The sequence below is a fragment of the Zootermopsis nevadensis genome, unplaced genomic scaffold (assembly GCF_977971745.1).
Source record: "Zootermopsis nevadensis isolate Lab colony 2312 unplaced genomic scaffold, Znev_1.0 Znev_ptg000004l, whole genome shotgun sequence".
NCBI lineage: Eukaryota > Metazoa > Arthropoda > Insecta > Blattodea > Termopsidae > Zootermopsis > Zootermopsis nevadensis.
Genome location: NW_028259136.1, coordinates 1,727,667 through 1,749,251, shown reverse-complemented (window position 1 = coordinate 1,749,251; position 21,585 = coordinate 1,727,667). Strand labels below are relative to the sequence as shown.

Here is a 21,585-nt window from a genome sequence, read left to right as displayed (position 1 = left end):
TGAAACAGCAAGTTTTAATGTTTTCTATGAAAAGATACCATTTGAACCTTAGATAAGTCTCCTTAAAAAAAAGAGGAACAGGTGTAAACTCAACCTATATGGTCCAATTTATCTCCTCCCCCACCTATCTTTACCTAAAACACCACTCCAGAACTTCCACAGGAAGGAATTACACTGCAGGAAACATCTGCATCTGTGTTGCCAATTTCATGTTAATATTTTCAATTGCAAAAGTGGCTGAATTTATCTAACAGCTTCTATATATAATGTAAATGTCATAACTATGTAATTTATATTTGTATTAGAAACAGTTTGTGCTATGACGAAAACAGAACCGGACGCCTAGCACTAAAGCTTCGCGTTGAAATCCTGACCCACAGATCGGCAATCACGACAGAGCTTTCCTGTGGGTTACCTTATTCCCTCCGACAGTAGTCCTCAGGAAAGGGCCGCCCGCGGTGCTCACTGGCTGTTGGCAAAAATAAATACAGTGTTTCGTCGGGAATCGAATCCCTGCTATCCAAATCGCAGTCACTTGCCTACAGAAGTTGTCACAGATTATGGAATTTTAAATTATGTGTCATGTTAATAATTTCAGCCCTTTGAAGCCGACGCTCGTCTAAATCAGTGGTATTCAACCTGGGGTACGCGAAGAGATCTTAGGTAGTGTGTGAAATTTAAAATATATGTATATTATTTTATGATAAACACTGAATAATCAGTAATGTAATTGATTTAATTTATTTTAGATGTAGATTATATACTATGTATAACTTGAATTATACACCAACAACTTTGGGGGTACGCGAACAAAAAAGGTTCAATACCACTGTTCTAAATAACATTTAAGAATCTAGATAGTACCGCGAAGAAAACACCACACTTCACCATTACAAAGATCAACTGGTTAACGCTGTTTAAGGAAATAATCGCTGCTTACAGCGACAATCATACGGAATAAATGGGTAAAACAGAGAGTTATTGTACGTCCATTGTCCTTTTAAGGGTTAACAAGAAATGATTTCTACTACAGTGTATGATTACTCAAGGATTCGCGCCTCCGCCATGTTTTATAATTTGTAACAGTGAAAGAGTGCATTTATTTATGATTTACTTAACGACTTTTTTCAGCAGCTCAGACTACACAGCGTCGAACGATAGGAGAACGAATAAACAGTGAATTGGAAATAACGCGTAGGGAAGTGGTCGTGGCCTAATTTAAGGCGCCATCCCGGAATTTTCGTGGAGAAACTAGGGAAAAGCAACAAAACTTTATAGGAAACTGGTCTAATTTCAAGGGTTCATTACAAGACAGAAAGAAAAAACGATCTGTTGTACCTTGCAGGCTTTTGATCGGCGAACGAAGGAGTACGGGCCTTTGTACAGGATCTGGGCAGGACCAATCGCACAGATCAGCCTTACAAGGCCGGAACACGTCGATGTAAGTGGACATAACGCCTCATCGACTGCCCTCAGATGAAGAATAATCGATTCTCAGATCATTTAACGACAGATGTTACATGCATACCGTAAAAATACGAAATTATGAATAGTTAAGAACTGGGGACAGCGGCTGAGCGTCCCAAAGAAAACCAATGAAAGAATTCGTCCGAGATTCAAATCGGATATCTCTCCATCAACCGTCTGGTTTTAACCAACAAAAGAATTCAATGAAATATATAACCATAAGATAACGGCTGTGTTCTGAAACGCTGCACCGTGAAATCTTGTAGATGCTGACCGACGTTTCGGGGGTGATTACTGCCTGCATCTTCAGGGCGAAGATCGGCCAGTATCTACAAGGCTGCACGGCGCAACATCTCAAAGACAGCCAACTTCACACTCTTAGACGTGAGAACCTGAGTCTCACACATCCGTACTTTTTAAGCACCTAATATGACTTCGGTGATTAAATACAAAAGAATGGGTTCTGCTAACTTATGAAAGCTGTAATGACGTCACAACCGCTCGCTCAGTAAGCTGGCGTCGAACTGGTCCACCCACTGGCTTCTTACATACATACATCTTTATTACATTCCATGGATCCATAAGTTAGTCAGATGACAATAGGATGTAGAATAAGTCATAATAATACAATACATGTTATACAAATACAAGTCATACTATTATATAAATGTCACAAATACAAACAAAGTGTTCACATAAAGTAGAGATAACTTACAAATAAACCCACCCATTATATACAATAGATAAATTATGACTTACTTGTAAACATTAGAAATTCATCGACAGAGTAAAAGGAGTGTGTAATTAAGTACCTTTTCAATGCTAGTTTAAATTGTGCCTTTTTATTTACTAGAGCAGAGCGCTCCTTTCGGAGCGCCTTGGGGGGGCTTGGTCAAGTTTGTAAAACGCAACCAACCTTGTGTAAGAAACTAAACTAACCCCCCCCCCCCCCCCGAATGGAGGGTTAAAACATTTGACCAACCCCCTTCGGCGGGGTTGGTTGCGTTTTAAAATCTTTAGTAAGACACTAAAGTAACCTCCCCTTCGGGGGGGGGGGTTAGTTTAGTGTCTCATTCAAGTGTTTTAACCCTTGAGTAAGAAACTAAACTACCCCCCCCGAATGGAGGGTTAAAACATTTTACCAACCCCCTTTGGGGGGGTTGGTTGCGTTTTAAAATCTTTAGTAAGACACTAAAGTAACCTCCCCTTCGGGGGGGTTGGTTGCATTTTAAGATCTTTAGTAAGACACTAAAGTAACCTCCAATTCGGGGGGGGGGGGTTAGTTTAGTGTCTCATTCAAGTGTTTTAACCCTTGAGTAAGAAACTAAACTACCCCCCCCAATGGGGGTTAAAACACTTGACCGACGGGGGGGTTGGTCAAATGTTTAAAACGCCAACAGTTCTTGTTCAGTCAACTACTTACGTCCAGCCCCACCCTTGCAAATCTTCGTCTTAAAATCGATCATAATAGTTTTCGTAATCGTAATATAGCGAATGATTATCAGTTTACATTGTTGGAGTTGGTACTTCAAATATTTGATAACGTCTTCTTTCACTTTTCTGGTGTTTTAGGCCAACTGTCAGTCAATTTTCAATAATGCGATGTGCTCTCTTCTGTAGCATTGATAATGAAACTGGCTTGATAGTTTTTGATCTCTTTGTTGTGAAGCGTTATTTGTTCACTCGACATTGTTGTATTCCACAACAATGCCGAGTAAACAAATATCTGTTGACATTGTTGATGACGTCATTTTTTGACGACAGCGACTAATCACAAATTTTTATAGTAGATAGTTACAGGTTAGAACACATTTCCATTTTTTTTTTATTTGTAGTGTTCTGTCTGACGACAGGTCCATATATTATGAACAGGATCCTTCAAACCTCTTCAGGTTGTCAGGGACCTGCTCATACATATATACATTCTTGGCAGAGATGATCAAAAGTGGTTTGCCATTGCCTTCTTCTGTGTGTGAGTGGAGTAATTGTTGGGATGCCACGGAGAAACCAGGGAAGCCCCTGGAGGAAAACTCCGTGATGCCTAGACCACGGCCTTGCCCAACACAAGTTATAAATTTGAGCACCACCGGGAATTGAACCCGGGACCCCAGGCTTACAAGGCTAGTGTTCTGACCAGTAATAAATGGGCTATCTGATCATGATGCTCAGCTATTGGTTATAAAAAACATAAACCTTATTTCTAACTTTCACAATGATAAGAAGGTAACTAGAGTGATAAATAAAGTCACTTTAAATGAATTTATACATCATCTCAGTAGTGAAGACTGGGAATTATTATTCAGTGGTGGTGATATGGATTCAAAGTTCAATTCTTTTCTAAACATCTTTTTTAGCATATTTGAAAAAAGTTTTCCTACTAAAACAGAGAAAAAATTGTCTGAAACCAATGTATGGTTAACTAAAGTAATCAAAACATCATGAAAAAGTAAGCTAGCTCTTTACCTAAGTAGCAGGTCCAGTAATAACCCACTATTGAAGCAACACTATAGAAAATATTGTAAAATTTTATCTCAAGTCATTAAAGAAGCTAAACGCATGCATTACAATAAATTGATAGTAGAGTCTGAAAATAAAGTAAAAACTGTTTGGAAAATTGTAAAAAAGGAAACTGGCAAACAATCTACAGACATTGAAAGCCCACCATTAATGATAAATAATAACAGAGTAAATGATCCTAAACTTATAGGTAACTATTTTAATACCTACTTTTTAACGACTGTAGAAAGAATGAACAGCAGTGATACCATAACTCCAAAAACCGAAGATGCAATGAAGTTCTTGGCTACGGCAATTCCTAATTCATTTCTAAATATTAATCTCATTCCTACCACACAAAATGAAATTAAAATTACAATAACTTCTCTCAAGTCAAAAAATTCATGTGGTTATGATGGAATTTCATCTAAAGTACTTAAATCTTGCGTAGATTATATAAGTATTCCATTAAGTTATCTCTGTAATCATTCTATGGCTGTAGGAATGTTTCCGGAAAGACTTATATATTCAAAAGTAAAACCACTATATAAAAAGGGTCAAAAATCCTGCAGCTCTAACTACAGACTTGTTTTACTGCTGACAACATTTTCTAAAATTTTTGAGAAAGTTATATGCCGGAGAGTAAATAATTTCTTAAACTCAAACAACATCCTTGTCGAGGAGCAATTTTGATTTAGAAAAAATCTCTCAACAGAAAAGGCTATATTTAGTTTCACTAATGAAATTGTATGTGCCCTTAACAATAAAATGCATGTGGGTGGAATATCTTGTGACCTAGCCAAATCATTTGATTGTGTAAACCATGAAATATTACTAATGAAACTGAAATTTTATGGAATTCGAGGTATAGCAGGACAATGGTTTAAATCCTACTGAAATAATAGAAGGCAGAAAGTAGAAATTAAAAGCCCCCACACCAATCATAATACCTATTCAGAATGGGGTATCATAAATCACAGAGTGCCACAAGGTTCAGTTCTTGAACCCTTACTTTTCCTCATATATATAAATGACCTGCCCGCAACTATAAACTCTATATCCAAAACTATTATTTTTGCTGATGATACAAGTATCATTATTGCAAACCAAGAATTGATCTATCTTGAAAATATCATGAATGATGTCTTTGCCAACATAAACAAATGGTTTAGAGCTAACAAACTTCATAAAATTTGTTACTAAGCACAAGACATATCCTAGGTTAAATATAGGTTTTGAAGAAAAATTAATTGTGGAAGTTGAAACAAACAAATTCCTTGGCTTATAAGTCGACAATACCTTAAATTGGAAGAAACACATTGAGTATATTATTCCCAAATTAAGCTCTGCATGCTTTGCCATGAGAACAGTCATACCACTCATGACAATAGATACTTTAAAACTAGTTTACTTTGCTTACTTTCACTCTGTATTGTCATATGGATTAATCTTTTGGGGAAATTCAACAGACAGTAATAAAGTTTTTTACATGCAAAAGAAAATGATTAGAATAATGGCCGGTGTCAAAAGCAGGGTATCTTGTAGAAAATTATTTCGTAAATTTAATATACTTCCACTTGCAAGTGAATTTATACTCTGCTTGCTATCATTTGTGGTGGAAAACATGGATAAATTTAAAAGAAATACAGATGTACATAATTTATATACAAGACGTAAACATGATCTCTATGTGCCAAATGCTAACTTTACTAAATATCAGAAAGGAGTACAGGTATCAAGTTATTTAATAATCTTTCACCAACAATTAAAAGTCTAAATTATGATATAAAGGTATTCAAGCCTGCACTGAAAAATTACCTCTTTACTCACTCCTTCTATTCTGTAATGATTTCATCTCTGCTGAAAATGTTTAAGCTTTATATCCATAATCTACGTATATGTAAAGCAAGTTTTGTATTTATATTTAAAATTCTGAGGTTTATGTATATTAATTTGTAAAATTATTTTTCATACTTGTATTGCAGAATCTGAAATTTATGTACATTGATATGTGAAATACGTTCTTGTACTTGTGTTGAAAGTTCTGAAGTGTATGTATATTGTATGAAATGACATGTTCTACATCCTTTGGTTGAGTCCTAAGAAGGATCTATGGAATGTAAATAAACTCTACTCTACTCATGTTCCACATCCTTGGCTTGAGCCTATGAAAATTTATGTAATGGCTTATCCCTAGTAAAATGGTTTGAAACCATGTTACAACAGATTATTGCATTAACTAATGTTATGTTGGCACAGAAATCTTATATCCATACAGTAGCATAACTGCGTAATAAACACTTCAACTAAAACAAACAAATTAACTTCAATGTGTTGACTCAACCATCTGATCTTCTTTCTGCATCATGCATTCTCTGCTGGCCTGTAACTATAGCAGATTCTCTCTTGAGAGGCTAACTCTCAACTAGTCAAGAAATTCCCAACTTTTAATGGAACCCAAAGGTTCATCACCATGTTCAGAAGTGCCTGCTGCTGATCCGTTCTAAACAAAATTAATCCAGTTCACACCCATACAATCCATTTTAACATCCTTCAATCAATGCCTAGAACTAAATGCCCCATCCATCACATACTCTTTGATCTGACCACCATAATAATAAATGGTGAGGAGTACAAATTATGAAGCTCCTTAATGCACACTTTTCTCCATCCTGTTTGCTTTATTGGTCAGTTATGCTGATATTCTAAACATACGACTGAACCCACGTTTTTTAAGGTAATGTTAGAGATGTAAAGTAGAAACTGCAATCAGTTATAGTGGTAAAAAGCAATGAATCAGTTCTGAGAAAAGACATTGCTGTATTTCATTCTTTAAAATCTGACACAAAAGTCATACCAAAAACTGTTACATAACTTTACTAATCCTCTGGCTTCTCTGGTGGTGGACCACATGGTTGCAGCATTTTCTCCATCAAATTAAATCTTACTCTTGCTTTTGCTTCATTTTCACTTATGGCAAAAAAGTTTAGTAGATCAAAGTGACCCATATAAGAAGCAAATGAGTCACGGTGTTGATTTACAAGCCATTCAAATTTTGTTGTATCTGCATGACCTGTTCCAATATACTTTGACTGGAGGTGTTCTAGTTGACTGTGGATGTTGTACCGATCACCCATAACTGAAAAATAAATTATACAAACTGCACTGTCATATCCTGAGAACATGTCCAGACTTGTTCCACACTCCATTATGATGCAATGACTAAAACAGGAGGTTGGCGACATATTACGAACAGGATCCTTCCATCCTTTTCTCGGACTGGGACCTGTTCATATATTTTTTAGGCAGGTGATACAAAAATGGTTTGCCATTGCCTTCTGTGTGTATGGAGGTTCTATGGAATGTAAATAAATTGAATTCTATTCTCTTTACACATGCACTTCTATTGCTAAAGTACACAACAGAATGTGAATCCCCAACACACCACCTCATGTGCCCATAACTATTAAGACAGAACTTCAAGGAAAAGTTAGGGAGTTCACATATGAATTTATAAGAATTCCTTCCGCACTGTGCACTTTGGATATTAAAGCAAAACTAAAAAAAAGTTTGCATTTACTTATAATAAAACTGAATCTATCAGATCCGTTCCATTGATGCTCGTGTTCAGGATGTGGAAAAAGTAAAGTTACAATACCTTAAAATTAGAAAATACAACAGATCTAACAGCACATCCCAAAAAACAAGATATACCATACAAACCTCAAATTCACCTGTGTGATATACAAAGAACACGGAACCTCGATTACTTCCAACTCGCACACTAATGAGAACAAATATTACCAATTTGCTTTAGGATTCAGATTACAAAACACAGCTAATGTCTATAACATTATACAGCTAACAAGCCTTCTCATTCACATACGCATCCACAAAACGAATGAATTACTTTATTCATGTGGTATCTTTGTGCAGATATTAATACATTCAATGAGCTGATGTGTTTCAATACACTGCCATCTAACACTAAATATTACTACAATTCACCAAATTACACCAACTTAGGAACATGTTTGTACTTCATATGCTAATATATAATTCTATTTACACATAACCATTTACAATGTTAAGGAATTATTTACATGCTATTAGTACCTGGTTAATTGTAAAATAATAACAGCAAGTCCACTTTGCTACGTTACCAATTTCTCAAAATATTGCATTATTTGGTTGCAATGTGCAGTATTGGTCACAGTGGAAGGTCGACCTCAAAGCTGTAATATAGGTGTCGGTGGAAGGGCATGGTAATTGCTGAGCTTGAGATTAAGTTTTGGCGTTCATAAGACATGGTTTCCATTTGTAAAAGAATTGCACTTCATTCTTCTCGAAGAAACACAGTATATCTTTGTGTTAGACTTGCTAATACATGTAAGTCATGATTTACAGATGCTGTTTCTGGAATATAATTTGTGGGAGGAAAGTTGTTCGATGGCGTCGTATACTGTTAATATGGAGATGTTTGTTGTGGCTTGTTGCAGGCAAATTGATCAAAACAAATATTAAAATTCGATTTGCAGAGCCCAAATCGTGCACAGTTTTATCACTTTCGGTTGTCCGAAAATTGTATTTACCCATTATGGTTTTGACGGCTGTTTTTGTAAAATGTGTTGTGTAGAAATGCACCTTCTGAAGATAATCCGACGAATGAAGTAGAAACCCTTAGAATACAGTATATGGGGAGCCTGAATCATTCTGCATACAGTTTAATTCTAGTGACCAATATAGGTGAAAAGTTAGAATCTGCATGGCAATATTTCTTTAACTAGCTGGAAAATTATAACCTTATTTGTATCATCAGTGGCATTCAGTGTAAGTTTTGCATCTTCTCGCGAAACCCGAAGTTGTACATTTTTTGTATGATTTTTATAATGTTTTATGGACTTCCATATTTCAGGTTATTGAAAAATAAATTTTTGAGTCTTGACTGCTAAGAAATGATATTTTTACTTTATCTTACAGTTATGGACCCAAAGGAATTAGTTACTGGACTAGAAAAGCGTGAATTGCTTAATGAAGAGGCTGGAAAAGATCCTGTATGTGAGCTTTTTCTTAGGACTGTATGCTATTGTCATTTTTATTTTTTGATGTATACATTTAATGCAACATGATATTAATATTTCTTTGCAGGACCCATATGGTCTAGCTATTAAGCGAGGACCAGGTACCAAGGATAAACCTACTTTGGTTTCATCTGCATTTGACTCCAGAATTATTGGCTGCGTTTGTGATGATGAGTCCAGCCACATAAATTGGATGTGGCTTCACAAGGGTAACTCTACACGTTGTGAATGTGGCTTTTGGTTCAAACTTGTGGAGAAACCTCCTTTGTAGTTTCCTTTTACATAGCTCAGTTCTCTGTAGACTTATAATTATGTAATTTCAAAATGCTTGAAATTGATCTAAGCACTTCCAAAAGTGCTTTATAAAATGGAATTGTCTGTGTATAGTGTTTAAAATAAATAAAATGATGGTAGTTGTACATTATGGTATGAATGAAGGTTTCTGTATGTTTTATTTTATTACAATGTTGTGTCTGCTAAATTATTGCTTATAGGTGGCCTTTGGAAATGTAATTCCTATTAGTATTGCACATTAAAAACGAATATTATTTCCTGCAGAATGAAGTAACAGTTTATCATGCCTGTATGGAATATTAGAATAGTTAAATGCATTTTGGTTTAAAGGGGAAATTTGAACATAAGTTATTGCACTGTTATAGTGTGAAGCCTTAAAGTAAATGAGATGCACATATTTGTATTGGAAGTGCTATGTGTATATATATCATTTTCTCATATTAGCTTCAGCATAAAATTGAAACTATATCTTTTAATTACTAAATTTACCTTTATTACTGTGGTTACATGGTGAATTTCTAAACTACAAGACAATTTAGACAACACTGGTACCATTCATGATCAATTTGCATTGAACATATAAAATTGTTATGCTATGCATGTATTTCCTAATTTGTGGCTGCAGCACGAGAAAGAGGCAAGTGGTGAGATGTTTTGACAGTGTTTACTTCAAGGAAAGTTTTAGGGATAGAATCCTGGATTGTCCCTAGAGCCAATGTACAGATGTTGCAAGGAGAATTTCTACATCTATCCATGTACACAGCAATTTTCATAGAGTACTTAGAGTGGGGTTGCTGGTTGCCAGAACAGAACATTGTTGCAAAAGGCACAGAATAGAAAGTATTAATGCACATCAATGTGGTCACCACCACGCTTTACTCCCTAAACAGAATTGTATGCTGGCCTCATTGACTACATGAAGCCTCTTGTCATTTAATGTATCAAAAGTAGTCTCTAAATAGAAGGTATATAAAGGGCGGCAGTCCATTATACGCTATGACATGTAGTCTAGCTCACAACAGAATCGAAATAAATGACATAAAGCAGATAGATGAAGAATCACAAGCCAGCTCACTGAACCCCCTGCTGCATGGTGTGTGCCATTGAAGAAAATTTTCTCATCGGACACATAAGAAACCGGTTCCTGTCATTATCCACTATTGAGTGCATTGAGCATAGACATCTTAATCATTCACATTGTGTGTAAGCATAAGTGTAAAGGCGTATTACCCTTTCGTTATTTTATGGTCACAACAAAATCTGTGCTCTTACAGAATAGTTAGAACTAATCATTAGCTTGTACTAGCTTCAGCATTACTGCTGCCATCTACTGAGAGTACTGCATTAAGGAGATGATAGAAGGCATTTATACGAACTGACAAATGGAAACGGAAAAACATGGTCGTAAGATTGGTAGTGAAAGACGTCACAGGATCTGCAATACAAAACTCTTTCATACCTGAGGTGAGAACTCATTGGTTATCATATTAATATAAAGTTCCCTTCGGTGAAATACGGAAATCATTGATTGACCATGGCGGAGAGGAATGACATGTACTTTTGCACGCCACCACATTATACATTTGACAATCATTGGCACTACTCTCGCTATGTAGGTGTGTGGTATTCTTTCTTCTTGTATTAGGGCAAGGTACATGTTGTTTTGTTGTGTATACTGTTTGTTTGATGCTGAATTGAGGAATGTTTATGTGTAATAACGACGTTATTTGTTGTTTAAAATATACACCAATCTTTGTACATATTAATGCAAAATAATATAAATCTGTTTGAAATCACGTAACGTGGATGGATATAGATACATACAGAACATGTATGGCTAGCTGTAACATCCCTTCCTTTACACTAACGTTTTTTCGTTTAGTGTTGAAGAACTGGAGTAGTGTATCTTGTGACGTTTGTTGTGTTTTATGAGGGATTTATAATATTACTGTAAATACCGAATGGTTTCCGTTACATATACCTTTGTAAAAAATGGATTTGTTGACTCACCGGTTAACATTAGTAGTTAATTTATTACACTGTAATTTTCCTTCGGTTTGTAGATGTTCCAGATGTCGAACACAAAGATAGTGAAAAGTGGAGGCGGAGAGCCTGACCAATTTGAAATCCAAATTTCGCAGTCGTTGGTTGAGCTTGAAGTGAATAGTGACCTGAAGACACAGTTAAGAGGACTATACATTACAAAAGCCAAGGAAATTGAACTTAATGGAAAAAAGGTAATGTAGCTGTTATTTCAGTCACAAAACTTTTGACAGATACCAAATTTTCTGCATGTTGTTTTACTGTTTGAAGTGTTATGGGTTGTATTTCAGTCAATCATCATCTACGTACCAATTCCACAACTGAAGTCATTTCAGAAAATACAGACGCGTCTGGTACGTGAGTTGGAGAAGAAGTTCTGTGGTAGACATGTTGTGTTTATTGGCGAGAGGAAGATTTTACCGAAACCTACCCGCAAGACACGGACAAAAAATAAACAGAAACGACCAAGAAGGTAAGATGTTTGGTATATTTCCTTTAACTGATATTTGGTATATCTTTATATAAAATTTGAAGCTTTCACGGTGGTTGAATGTAATGAAGTCTTGGGCATTCAGCCTTGTGAGAATGGTATTGTAATCCAGTGTTTCAAAGACTGACTGCCTTCTTCATCACACCCATTGTTCAGGTCACTTATATATTGGCTTGCTTTCTTCAAGCTGTTTGATTTGAGGGTCAGTTGTACCTCTGAGTTCCTACAAAGCACCCTCATGATTTCAGATAGCTTATCCTATGACATTCTTGAAAATGGCTACCTTTTCATCATTGTTTTCCTGTAGGTCCTTCGGCCATTACATTGGCCAGGTTGGAGTTTTCCTTTGCTTCAGTTCATCTTTGTGTCCTATTTGCTGTATGCCCATGTACTAACTTGGCCTCAAAATTTTTAATATTCCTTGCACATATTTCATTATAATGATTAATTCTATTCCAATATTCACTTGTATTAAACTATTATGTATTTATAATTATTATATATAAGGACTAACAACTCTATACAGATCATGTTTTATATCATTTAAAAAAATGCTGTGGGTGGTGATGCCTCTCCACCACACCTCTTGTCTACACTTACCAGTTAATTCATACCTTTGAACCAAATGGCTAATTGCAGATCTCGCTGATGCTTGTTGAATTTTCTACAAAATTGTCATGAAACTAGTGTGGTAAAATATTTTAACAGTGACCAGTGTCCTCTGTGCTGTATGCCATCTTGCACAGTATGCCCTATGTGCTGAGCTGCAAACACCATACATCTCACATGCTGTGGTACCAACTTTTACTTTTCCCACTAGTCATTTTGTTGTGGTCCATGTTTCAAACTGTTGCATTTTTTATGCATTACACAATATAATACATACTAATGTAAATGGAGTGGATATTGAAAACATCATAAAATAAGGCCATAAGGAGGGGGGGCAATTTTTTTTAGAGATTAGTGTTTATGCTCGGCAGATTTAATTTTATTTGAATTATTTGGTTTCAGCCGTACCCTGACAGCCGTTTATGATGCCATACTTGAAGATTTGGTGTTTCCTGCTGAAATTGTTGGCAAGAGAATTAGGGTGAAACTTGATGGATCACAGTTAATCAAAGTTCATCTTGACAAGAATCAGCAGACAAATATTGAACATAAGGTTTGTAGAACTATTGACAGGATTTGTGGTATAAACTTTACCATCTGTTTGATATTATAAAAGTTCTTGAGGGGGTGGGGGGCATGTGTTATGTGTGCAGGTAACCACATTATAGAAATTATAAAAAGTTATTTTGTCCCTGGATTTTATTAATTCCCGTCTTCTATTCTCAAATCAATCAGGGATGCTTGTAGAGTATGTATAAAGGCACTCAGAGTGGACTTATATTAAATTTAGGCCATACATTTCACTGTGGACTTTTAAGTGATGTTTGATTTACCCTGTCCATACAGGGCAATAAATGACCAAGTCTGGAAGCAGTGTTGTAATTGTATTAACTGTAATGTTAACAGAGGATTTTTCAGGTCTTGATTTTAAAAAGCAAGTCATTGAATTTGATATTGTTAGCTGTTTGTGCGTCCCATTGAAAAATATTGTAGTAGGTGTATTTCTGATTTCAGGTGGATACATTTGCATCTGTGTACAAGAAACTAACAGGGCGTGAGGTAACGTTTGAATTCCCTGAACCGTACTTGTAAAAAGAATGAAAAATACAGACTTTGTATGGTGTTGCTAAAAGTAATAAGTTTCAAAATTCCTTTCCTACAAATGTCTTTTCCTTTATTTTCCATCTACATGGATGTTTCTGGTGGCATAAGAGGGGTCTCATATTTGAGAAATTGCTAATTCCAACCCCTGCACATTTCATTGCTTGAATGTGTGTGTGTGGGGAGCAAAAATCTCTGAAACAACAGTAAATTTCTACTAGACTACATGCTGCAACATCCCAGAAGACAGTCATTTCCCATGTCATTTGTTTGGTGTATGTGTGAGCTAATGAGCTCCATACTTGTCCCAGAGGAAATTAATAGGAAACCATCCAAATCCCATTTACCTATGAAGACAGACTAGTGAGGGCAATTTCCTAGAGTTCACTCCAGGTTAAAGGCATGGAGGGCAAAGCAAGCTCAACATTAAGTCTGTGGTGACAGTGGTAAGGTCATACTTCACCTGATACATCACTTCATATCAGTGACCTATTGTGTCTTTTCTGAACCTGCCAAACTTTAGAGACTTGGTTGACTCCTTTGGGATGAAAACAGTTTTAACAGTACATTATTCTGTAGAGGATTTTCAGGTATTAAAACATAATTCTAATACTGTTTGTCACTCAGGTGGAAGAACAGTACTTCAACATTTAGTGTGTGATAAAGTACAAATCAGTATCAGAGAAGAAAGACATAAAATCAACCACTATACAAACGTGAATGGTTACATGTTCAACAGAAAAATATCCAAATTCAGACTTGAATTTGAGGGAGTAAGCTGACCACCTACAATAATTATTCTTTGAACTTCCCTCTCCCCAACAGCATCTGGTGAAATGGAGGTTACAGCTAATTATAGAGATGCCCAGAATGACTCTGCAGAAAACATTTTTACATATGCAAAACACTGCTATTCATTATACAGAGGTATAATTCAATCTGAGCTGCCACATGTGATAAAACTTGAAAGCGAGGCTGGTTTTGAATGACCTTCAATCAGCCCCACATTAATATAACTACTGGTTTTTCACTGTTATCCATTCTAACACTAAGTATACACTTCTTGATGATGAAAACTAACATGGTATTAGAACCAGCAGTCGATAAATTCCCCATGGAAGGTAAAAATGTACAACATAACAGTGAAATGTCCTATTTGTATAACAGTTTACATAAGTTGTATTTGACTATTCATAGGAACATAGTTTCACAATTTAGTAATATGGAATATGAATACCTATTTTGTCACAGTTTTTAATGTATAATACAAGAAATTCCACTGCAAAACAAAATGTGGCATACTCTAAACCAGCATTTCTCAACATATGGTATGCGAAAAAAGTAAGAAAATCAAATGATAATAATAACATAAATATGTTTTCCCTGAACACATTTGGTTAGAGGTACATTTGATGTGTTCAATTAGAATTAGTGGTATGCCAGTGAAAAAGGGTGAGAACCCCTGCTCTGAACCATTAATGGCAGACAAAGTCCACCATCTAGTAGCCCTGTAGCAGAAGGATTTAAATCCCTTTTTCCGTATGAAAAAGTTAATGCTTCTTGCATAAATTCGCAAATATATGTATATAAAAACATTAACTACAAATACATTAGTTATGTTGGCCCTCTAAAATCAGAATATTGAACTGTTATGCATTTACACATCCAAGATTCTTATGTACAGTACTATGGATTGTTGAATATATGGTCTATCTTTAAGATGCCCCCATTAATTTTATATATTCTCAGTTTCTATTAGCAGCACATATAGATACAACACAAATACAACAAAGTATACCAACAGTGAATCTGTCTAACCCCATTAATTATAAATTCTAATTCTACTTTGATACTTTATTGCATTTAGGAAATGCTAATGGATTACAGGAGAAATGGGAATGGAACTAATGCTTGTCTCCAGTCAAGTTACTTTCAGATATATCCTATTAAATGGAAGCTCATATTATTTTGATTGTAAAACATTTTAAACAAGTTTACAGTCAATGGCTAAAGGAAATAAGGAAAGGGAGTATTTTATTTCTATCAAACAACACTTTAATGTCCTTCATACAGTCCAAAAATATAGAAGGGAATGATCTGCAAGCTGTAGCTACTACATCTCTGTCACTCAGTGTGTTTTATCAAAACAATATTTTCACTGCAGGATTCATCAAACTTCCAGGCTCCACACTATGTGAGGCATTAAACTGAATTCAATGTGAATCTGGCTTTAATATAAAAACACCTTTCTCAAAATTATGCAATTTCATAATGCAAGACATCTGTAGGAATATAACTTAATACCAGGATGGCCAAACTTCATGTATTCCAAAATTATGAATCAACTGTCTCAATTTTTCCCCCAAATTCGAAACAAAGGGGGAAAAAAAGCATTTAGTTCTTTGGTGTTTTGTGAAGCAGGCAAGTCACTTTCTCAATACTAATATAAACAAAACAAACCTTTAAGCATATGTTAGTACTTCATCTAGATATATAATACACTTCCCACATTTCATGAAACTTGAAGTGACCAGGCTTTGTAAGATGGTAAATTGTATCATTACTTAAGTTAAAACAGTAATCCCTTTTTAGCCACAATAAAAACTAAAGAAGTTTATGATGACTTCTGAGAATTACATATATCTGTAGGGTTCAAAATTACCACTGGAGTAGGTTCCTCCTCTTGGGGTATCCATGCTGTCTGTGTTGGGAGATCAATACCACTCTGAGGAATGTGATGATGACATGGGGCACTCATTGTATGAGCATCTGTAACACGTGATGAAAATACATATTTTATTATGAGACAATATGAATTGTGTATACAAGAATTTCATTCATAATTCAAATTTATTCATGCATATTATTTCTAGGTATGAAATTCCACACACTTTTACTCACTGAAACTACTAATCTGTTTTATATTTTTTCATTTATGAATTTTCCCACAATTTAAACCTGAAGGAAAATGTTAGGCTCTTTATCAATTTTGTATGAGACCAACACCCCACCCCTCTCCCCCACTCTATACCAAGTCTTTTGTACGATAAATTGAGAAATGTGATGGTGTATGATTTCAGTCTCATTTAACATAGTAGTAAAACTAAATTCATTCAAACATTTTGAATATAAATTAATTCTGAAGTGTGCTGATGGTGGTGTAACTGAATCTGGATTGTCAGGTTTTTGGACCTTATCCATTGTCTAATGTTATTTAAGTACACAACATTGTGTATTTTATAATATTGGTTGATGGACAAGGTCCAAAAACCCAGCAATCCAGATTTTGAATATATTCTTTCTACACCACAATTTATTGAACTCTCTTAAGTGGTTATGAAGATGAAACATGGATGGGCATGGTCTCATTTTTATGCATTAACTTCACTGGGGGAAGGAAAAGAAAGAAAAAAGTTCCTGTCTACCTTGATCTGAATCAACTGTTGCACTCTGTACAGGAACTGTCGCACCTCCAACAGTGTGAGCAGCTGCCTCTTTTGTAGCAGATAAGATTCTTATGTAATTATATGGAATATACCCCACTCTGGTGCCATCAAGTGTAGCAAGCAGCCAACCCCTTGCACCTTGAGGCTGCAGTTCTTTGGGTGCTAGTGTCATAGTCTGTCCAGCATTAAAGCCGAGTTCCTTTTCCGAGGCAGCTGTGAAGTCATATAAGGCAACTGCCGGGCAGCTGACATCTTTGCTTTCCTTCCATTCTCTTGTGTTGTATGCTGTAGACAAGTAAAAAATGCTCTATGTGACATAAAATTAGATATACACTTGTAATATGAACAATGTAGTTAATGAATAAGGATTTATATATAAGCCTGTGAACACAATTCAATTTACATCATAAATCATTCAGTATTTGAATGTTTCCACATGATGACCAGAAAGTGGTAGAAATGTAGAACCCAATGTTCTGATGTAAACTTATAAGTGTCCTGCACAAAGCAAATATTCAGCAACACTGAAGTTGTGTGACTGTCACAAGGAAACATAATACCACTTCCTCTTATTTGCTGCTCATTCACAGCAACTCGTGGCAACCAATGCACTGATTGTGCATAACAGAAAAGCTATTTGCAGCATTTTGTACATTACTTGGTAATTCCTAATATTTAACCACCTTGGGGAAACAAGATTTTTGTGCTTACAAAATAATGGTCTTTATTAATTTCAGTTCTTCTGCTTGCATTCATGTCTTCAGTAAACACAATATAATAATTATTAATTTTCTCAATACTGTTTTGTAATTCTTCATTAAAAGTACTACTTCTTTTCTATGTCCTTGTGATGCACAGAGTACAGTTATTGTTCAGTAATATCTATTACTGTTTAATCTTGTTTCTAAGATTCTCTCACTAACAACACTTATAATTTATTTTGATGGAAACTTTTATGTACACAATTAATTAATTCTGATATTATCAGTATAATTCATTTTATATTTCATACCTTTCAGTTTCTATTTGTTTTTTATACAGGCAGCATGATTTATTCTCATTTAAAATTTTGTGTTCTTTGTATTCTAAACCTATGGCATCAAAAATTGTATTTTAATTTTAAACCTTTCTTCATCTCCAGATATAAGGATTAGCTCTATTGACTGTGCCCAACATAGTATGTTTTACCTGAGGATGGAGACAGATTCCAGTCTCTGAAACATTGTGTTTTAATTAATGCAATAGATAATGTCCAGAAAGTTTTTATTTTAATTGCTTATAGCAGTTATCATTGAATGTCAATACCACAGCTTGACACAAAAGTACAAAAAATAAAGGCAATAAAACCATTAATAAGTACTTCGGTTGATATTTAAATAATTTCAGATCTCAGTATTTATAAGATGTTTTTTTATTCCATTCTAAGCAACAAGCCAAGACTTGCACATTTTCTTTCAAGAGTTATAATTAAGAACATTATTTTACTTACGATTGATAGACTGAAAAGTGCTCAGAGAACTTATCAGTTTCCATGCAAGATATGGCCCAATGAACAAAATGCCAACGAACATAACGATTGGCCATGATGCTCGAGTATCTTTTGAATTCATCCCAGTAGGCAGTTCAGATGTACCAGCTACTGCCTGACGCCAAATTGCTTCACGTCCAGGATTCTCTTGTCTCAAGCCTGCAAGTCACAATTCCAGACATCAGAACAAAAACAAACACAAGAAAATACACTTATTTCAACTGAAAAATTTACAGTGTAATAAAAATTTCTTCCCAGTAACAATTCTGATTGTATTTCCCGTGGCGTAATAGCTCCAGAGAGCCAAAGCCGACTAGCTGACTGCTGGCCTTGCGTTCACATGCCTAAGCAGAGGTGAACAATCATCCAACCAGATATAGGATGACGTGTGATCAGCACGACGGATCCCCCAGTCATTTCTAGTTTTCATAACCGGATTACACTACCCATTGTAGCTCCCCAATTTCCTCACGATGCTCGGTTGGCACTGGTCCCATACACTGGTCGAAAATCTCATGAGAAATTTCTTTCCCCGAGACTTGAACCAGCACGCATTCAGTATCACCGGTCCGAAGCATAATGTCTCAGACCGCGTGGCTACAGCGCGGGACCTGATTGCATTTACTCACTGTTAATGAACTTTGATCAAATCCATGACAGTTCACACAGCCTATTACAGTGCACAGAAAGTAATATTTTTATAATGGAACTATAAACTCTTGCCTGTAGGTTTTTGCAGCTGGAGTTCAGAGTATAACTTCAACTTTCAGGTGAGTGCTGCATCAAATGTTTGGTGTTAACCAGTGTTTTGACAACCATTGTGGTTGCCATTTTCAAGGTCTGTATGCGGTGGGGTAAGTTCAGAAAGTCTTATACAGGGCAGGCAGTGAGTGATGAGATAAATTTGATAGTGACAGAGATTGGTGGAGTGGGCTGCTTACTGCCTGCCCTATATAAGGCATGCTGAACTGATTCTACCTGATATCTACCTCGGAAATGACAACTATAATGTTTGCAGAAAAGATGGCTAACATTGAACATTCTACACAGCTCTCACCTTAAAGACAAAGTTATACATGAAACTATAAAATCACAAAGCTAAAGGTTCAAACAACTAAATATACTAATGAAGTATAGTAACTGGCTAGTAGGATGCAATAGACTATTTTCATGATCTTCCTCAGCTCCCTCACATGATGACAGGACACAACTGATTCCATCACTTCCCCTTCCAATGAATTATTATAAACCATCCCTACAGCTATTTTTAGTAGTACCCTAAAATTTATTTACTAATGTACAATATCCAAAGATAAGTAAAAGAGTTTATAATACTTCAAATTTATTTAATTATTTTGAACTTTTTATTGTAAATATGTTACAAACCAATAATAGTATAACTATATATTGTTCTGGCATATGAGTAGGTGCCACACATTACTCAAAAGGGTGAAGAGTAATAATTGAATTCAAATATCTCACCACAGATAACAGAGAATTGGCACCAATGATTTTGCTAAGGCCTGATAGTCTTAATCTGTTGAAACACAATCTATGATCAATTACTTACAGTGTATATATTTATTCTCACCTATTAAATACAGCAACTTTTTATACAACCACTGAAGGGTTCGTAACACGGCAAATGTTGAAAAAAACTGTCCAAACATGGTCCTCAATCGACCAAAGTTCTCTGCAACACCCAATACTGCTTGAAATGAGCTATAGACTGCATTGAATGTTGATTCCATCATGAAGCTAACAGAGCCAAATGCATGGACAAGTGACTCAATTGACTGGAATGCTGGACGAGAACTTTCTTCAACCATCTGAATAAATCTGGAAATGTTGGTCAACACAGTAACAAATTGGAAACAATGCAAATATTTGTAACACAGATTGGCACAACTTTGAAACATGGTGATCATGTATCTGAGTCTCCTTTCTAACCTCACATACCAACTTTTGCCTGCAAAAGACTGAGGCAGTTCTGATATTTTGTTATACTTACTAGATCTAACTACTCAAACCTAAACTGGCACTGAATTCACGTTTGTTAGAGAAAAATAAAACCAGACAAACAGAAAAGTGTATGTCAAAACATTATGCCAACAAAAGAGACAAAAATATGAAATACATATTAAAGATACACTTTCTATCATGTTACTCTACATTAAATTAACATACCTGCTTTCTGGATCATTTTCTGGGAAATTATGTCCAAAACGGTTCGTCCCATAACCTCCATATGAACCATACCCTCCATAAGTACTCCCATAACCACCAATTCCTGAATAACCACCATAACTGGTTCCATAACTTCCATATGATGCATATGGCAAATAGTGAGTGTTATTTGGAATATAATTCTGTCTGAGTATTGGCCCTTGAGGGCGTGGAGGAGGAACTGGCACAGTTCGAACTCTTCTCACATTCAATGGTGTACAAGATGGTACATTTAGTACAGTAGGAACTGTTGGTGAACTTTGTAACCTACTGTAATTCCTGTAAAGGAATTAATCATTTTTGTGTAATAAAATTTCTCAATTAAAATTGTTGAAAAAAATTGTAAGACTATGCAATTAAACTTGTGTATTATGCACATATTCATACTATGACATTGTTCCACAGCCTTGGCTTGTACTATGAACGACCTGTGGCAAACAAATAAATTATAATTCTAAAAAACATAGATGGAACGTCAAGCAACTTAAAGGAATATTTTATCTATTAACAAATTAACCATTGATTTATATCTACACAAAAACTGTACTTACGTGACATTTTGTATACTTGGAGTAGCTGCCATACGAGTATTTATACCTGTCACTTCCCAAGGTTTCGTAGGAGCCGTCATTTTTATACAGATAGTGACTTACAAAGCCATTTGACAATTCACATAGAAATTTCAGTTCATATACACACGATCCGAAACAGCAAACTTACTGCAAATACGAATGAACAAGCGTAATTTGCCAAGGTAAACTTCCTTGCCACTTTAAACACTGAACATGCTACACTCTGTCGGTC

At 35.5% G+C, this 21,585-nt stretch overlaps 4 protein-coding genes across 8 annotated transcripts; 2 read left to right on the top strand and 2 right to left on the bottom strand.

Moving 5' to 3' along the window:
• Positions 1-6,763: 6,763 nt before the first annotated feature.
• On the bottom strand, positions 6,764-8,216 carry Sf3b5 (splicing factor 3b subunit 5). Of its 3 annotated transcripts, none has more exons than XM_087342847.1 (2): positions 8,080-8,216; positions 6,764-7,102 (listed from the first exon to the last, which is right to left on the bottom strand). In XM_087342847.1, exon 2 carries the CDS (start codon positions 7,098-7,100, stop codon positions 6,843-6,845), a length of 258 nt encoding a protein of 85 aa, XP_087198973.1. In that variant the 5' UTR covers positions 7,101-7,102; positions 8,080-8,216; the 3' UTR covers positions 6,764-6,842. The 3 variants fall into 3 exon arrangements, with proteins under 3 accessions (XP_087198973.1, XP_087198972.1, XP_087198971.1); XM_087342846.1 differs by lacking the exon at positions 8,080-8,216 and adding an exon at positions 7,698-7,968; XM_087342845.1 differs by lacking the exon at positions 8,080-8,216 and adding an exon at positions 7,687-7,966.
• On the top strand, positions 8,172-9,481 carry LOC110827071 (cytochrome c oxidase subunit 5B, mitochondrial). The gene is made up of 3 exons (XM_022058367.2): positions 8,172-8,352; positions 8,944-9,017; positions 9,112-9,481. Exons 1-3 carry the CDS (start codon positions 8,271-8,273, stop codon positions 9,313-9,315), a joined length of 360 nt encoding a protein of 119 aa, XP_021914059.1. The 5' UTR covers positions 8,172-8,270; the 3' UTR covers positions 9,316-9,481.
• A 1,434-nt stretch (positions 9,482-10,915) lies between these two features.
• On the top strand, positions 10,916-13,612 carry RpS7 (ribosomal protein S7). Of its 2 annotated transcripts, none has more exons than XM_022058363.2 (5): positions 10,916-10,989; positions 11,402-11,575; positions 11,672-11,853; positions 12,883-13,033; positions 13,495-13,612. In XM_022058363.2, exons 2-5 carry the CDS (start codon positions 11,402-11,404, stop codon positions 13,570-13,572), a joined length of 585 nt encoding a protein of 194 aa, XP_021914055.2. In that variant the 5' UTR covers positions 10,916-10,989; the 3' UTR covers positions 13,573-13,612. The 2 variants fall into 2 exon arrangements, with proteins under 2 accessions (XP_021914055.2, XP_021914056.2); XM_022058364.2 differs by lacking the exon at positions 10,916-10,989 and adding an exon at positions 11,028-11,049.
• A 1,119-nt stretch (positions 13,613-14,731) lies between these two features.
• Pex13 (peroxisomal biogenesis factor 13) lies at positions 14,732-21,567 on the bottom strand. Of its 2 annotated transcripts, none has more exons than XM_022058357.2 (6): positions 21,333-21,567; positions 20,743-21,060; positions 20,147-20,394; positions 18,517-18,714; positions 17,007-17,312; positions 14,732-16,350 (listed from the first exon to the last, which is right to left on the bottom strand). In XM_022058357.2, the coding sequence occupies exons 1-6, from the start codon at positions 21,410-21,412 to the stop codon at positions 16,196-16,198; spliced, it is 1,305 nt and encodes a 434-aa protein (XP_021914049.1). In that variant the 5' UTR covers positions 21,413-21,567; the 3' UTR covers positions 14,732-16,195. The 2 variants fall into 2 exon arrangements, with proteins under 2 accessions (XP_021914049.1, XP_021914050.1); XM_022058358.2 differs by having other exon boundaries at positions 17,120-17,312.
• Between the last annotated feature and the right edge of the window lie 18 nt (positions 21,568-21,585).

Bases quoted from the DNA above. Each gene is read 5' to 3' on its own strand.
- Sf3b5 (XM_087342847.1), bottom strand. From the start codon at position 7,100: ATGGGTGATCGGTACAACATCCACAGTCAACTAGAACACCTCCAGTCA.
- LOC110827071 (XM_022058367.2), top strand. From the start codon at position 8,271: ATGGTTTCCATTTGTAAAAGAATTGCACTTCATTCTTCTCGAAGAAAC. The intron at 8,353-8,943 runs GTAAGTCATGAT...TTTATCTTACAG, and splicing joins TGTTAGACTTGCTAATACAT to TTATGGACCCAAAGGAATTA. The intron at 9,018-9,111 runs GTATGTGAGCTT...ATTTCTTTGCAG, and splicing joins AAGAGGCTGGAAAAGATCCT to GACCCATATGGTCTAGCTAT.
- RpS7 (XM_022058363.2), top strand. From the start codon at position 11,402: ATGTTCCAGATGTCGAACACAAAGATAGTGAAAAGTGGAGGCGGAGAG. The intron at 11,576-11,671 runs GTAATGTAGCTG...GTTGTATTTCAG, and splicing joins TTGAACTTAATGGAAAAAAG to TCAATCATCATCTACGTACC. The intron at 13,034-13,494 runs GTTTGTAGAACT...TTCTGATTTCAG, and splicing joins AGACAAATATTGAACATAAG to GTGGATACATTTGCATCTGT.
- Pex13 (XM_022058357.2), bottom strand. From the start codon at position 21,412: ATGACGGCTCCTACGAAACCTTGGGAAGTGACAGGTATAAATACTCGT. The intron at 21,061-21,332 runs GTAAGTACAGTT...ATTCCTTTACAG, and splicing joins CCAAGTATACAAAATGTCAC to GAATTACAGTAGGTTACAAA. The intron at 16,351-17,006 runs GTAGACAGGAAC...CACGTGTTACAG, and splicing joins AACAGTTGATTCAGATCAAG to ATGCTCATACAATGAGTGCC.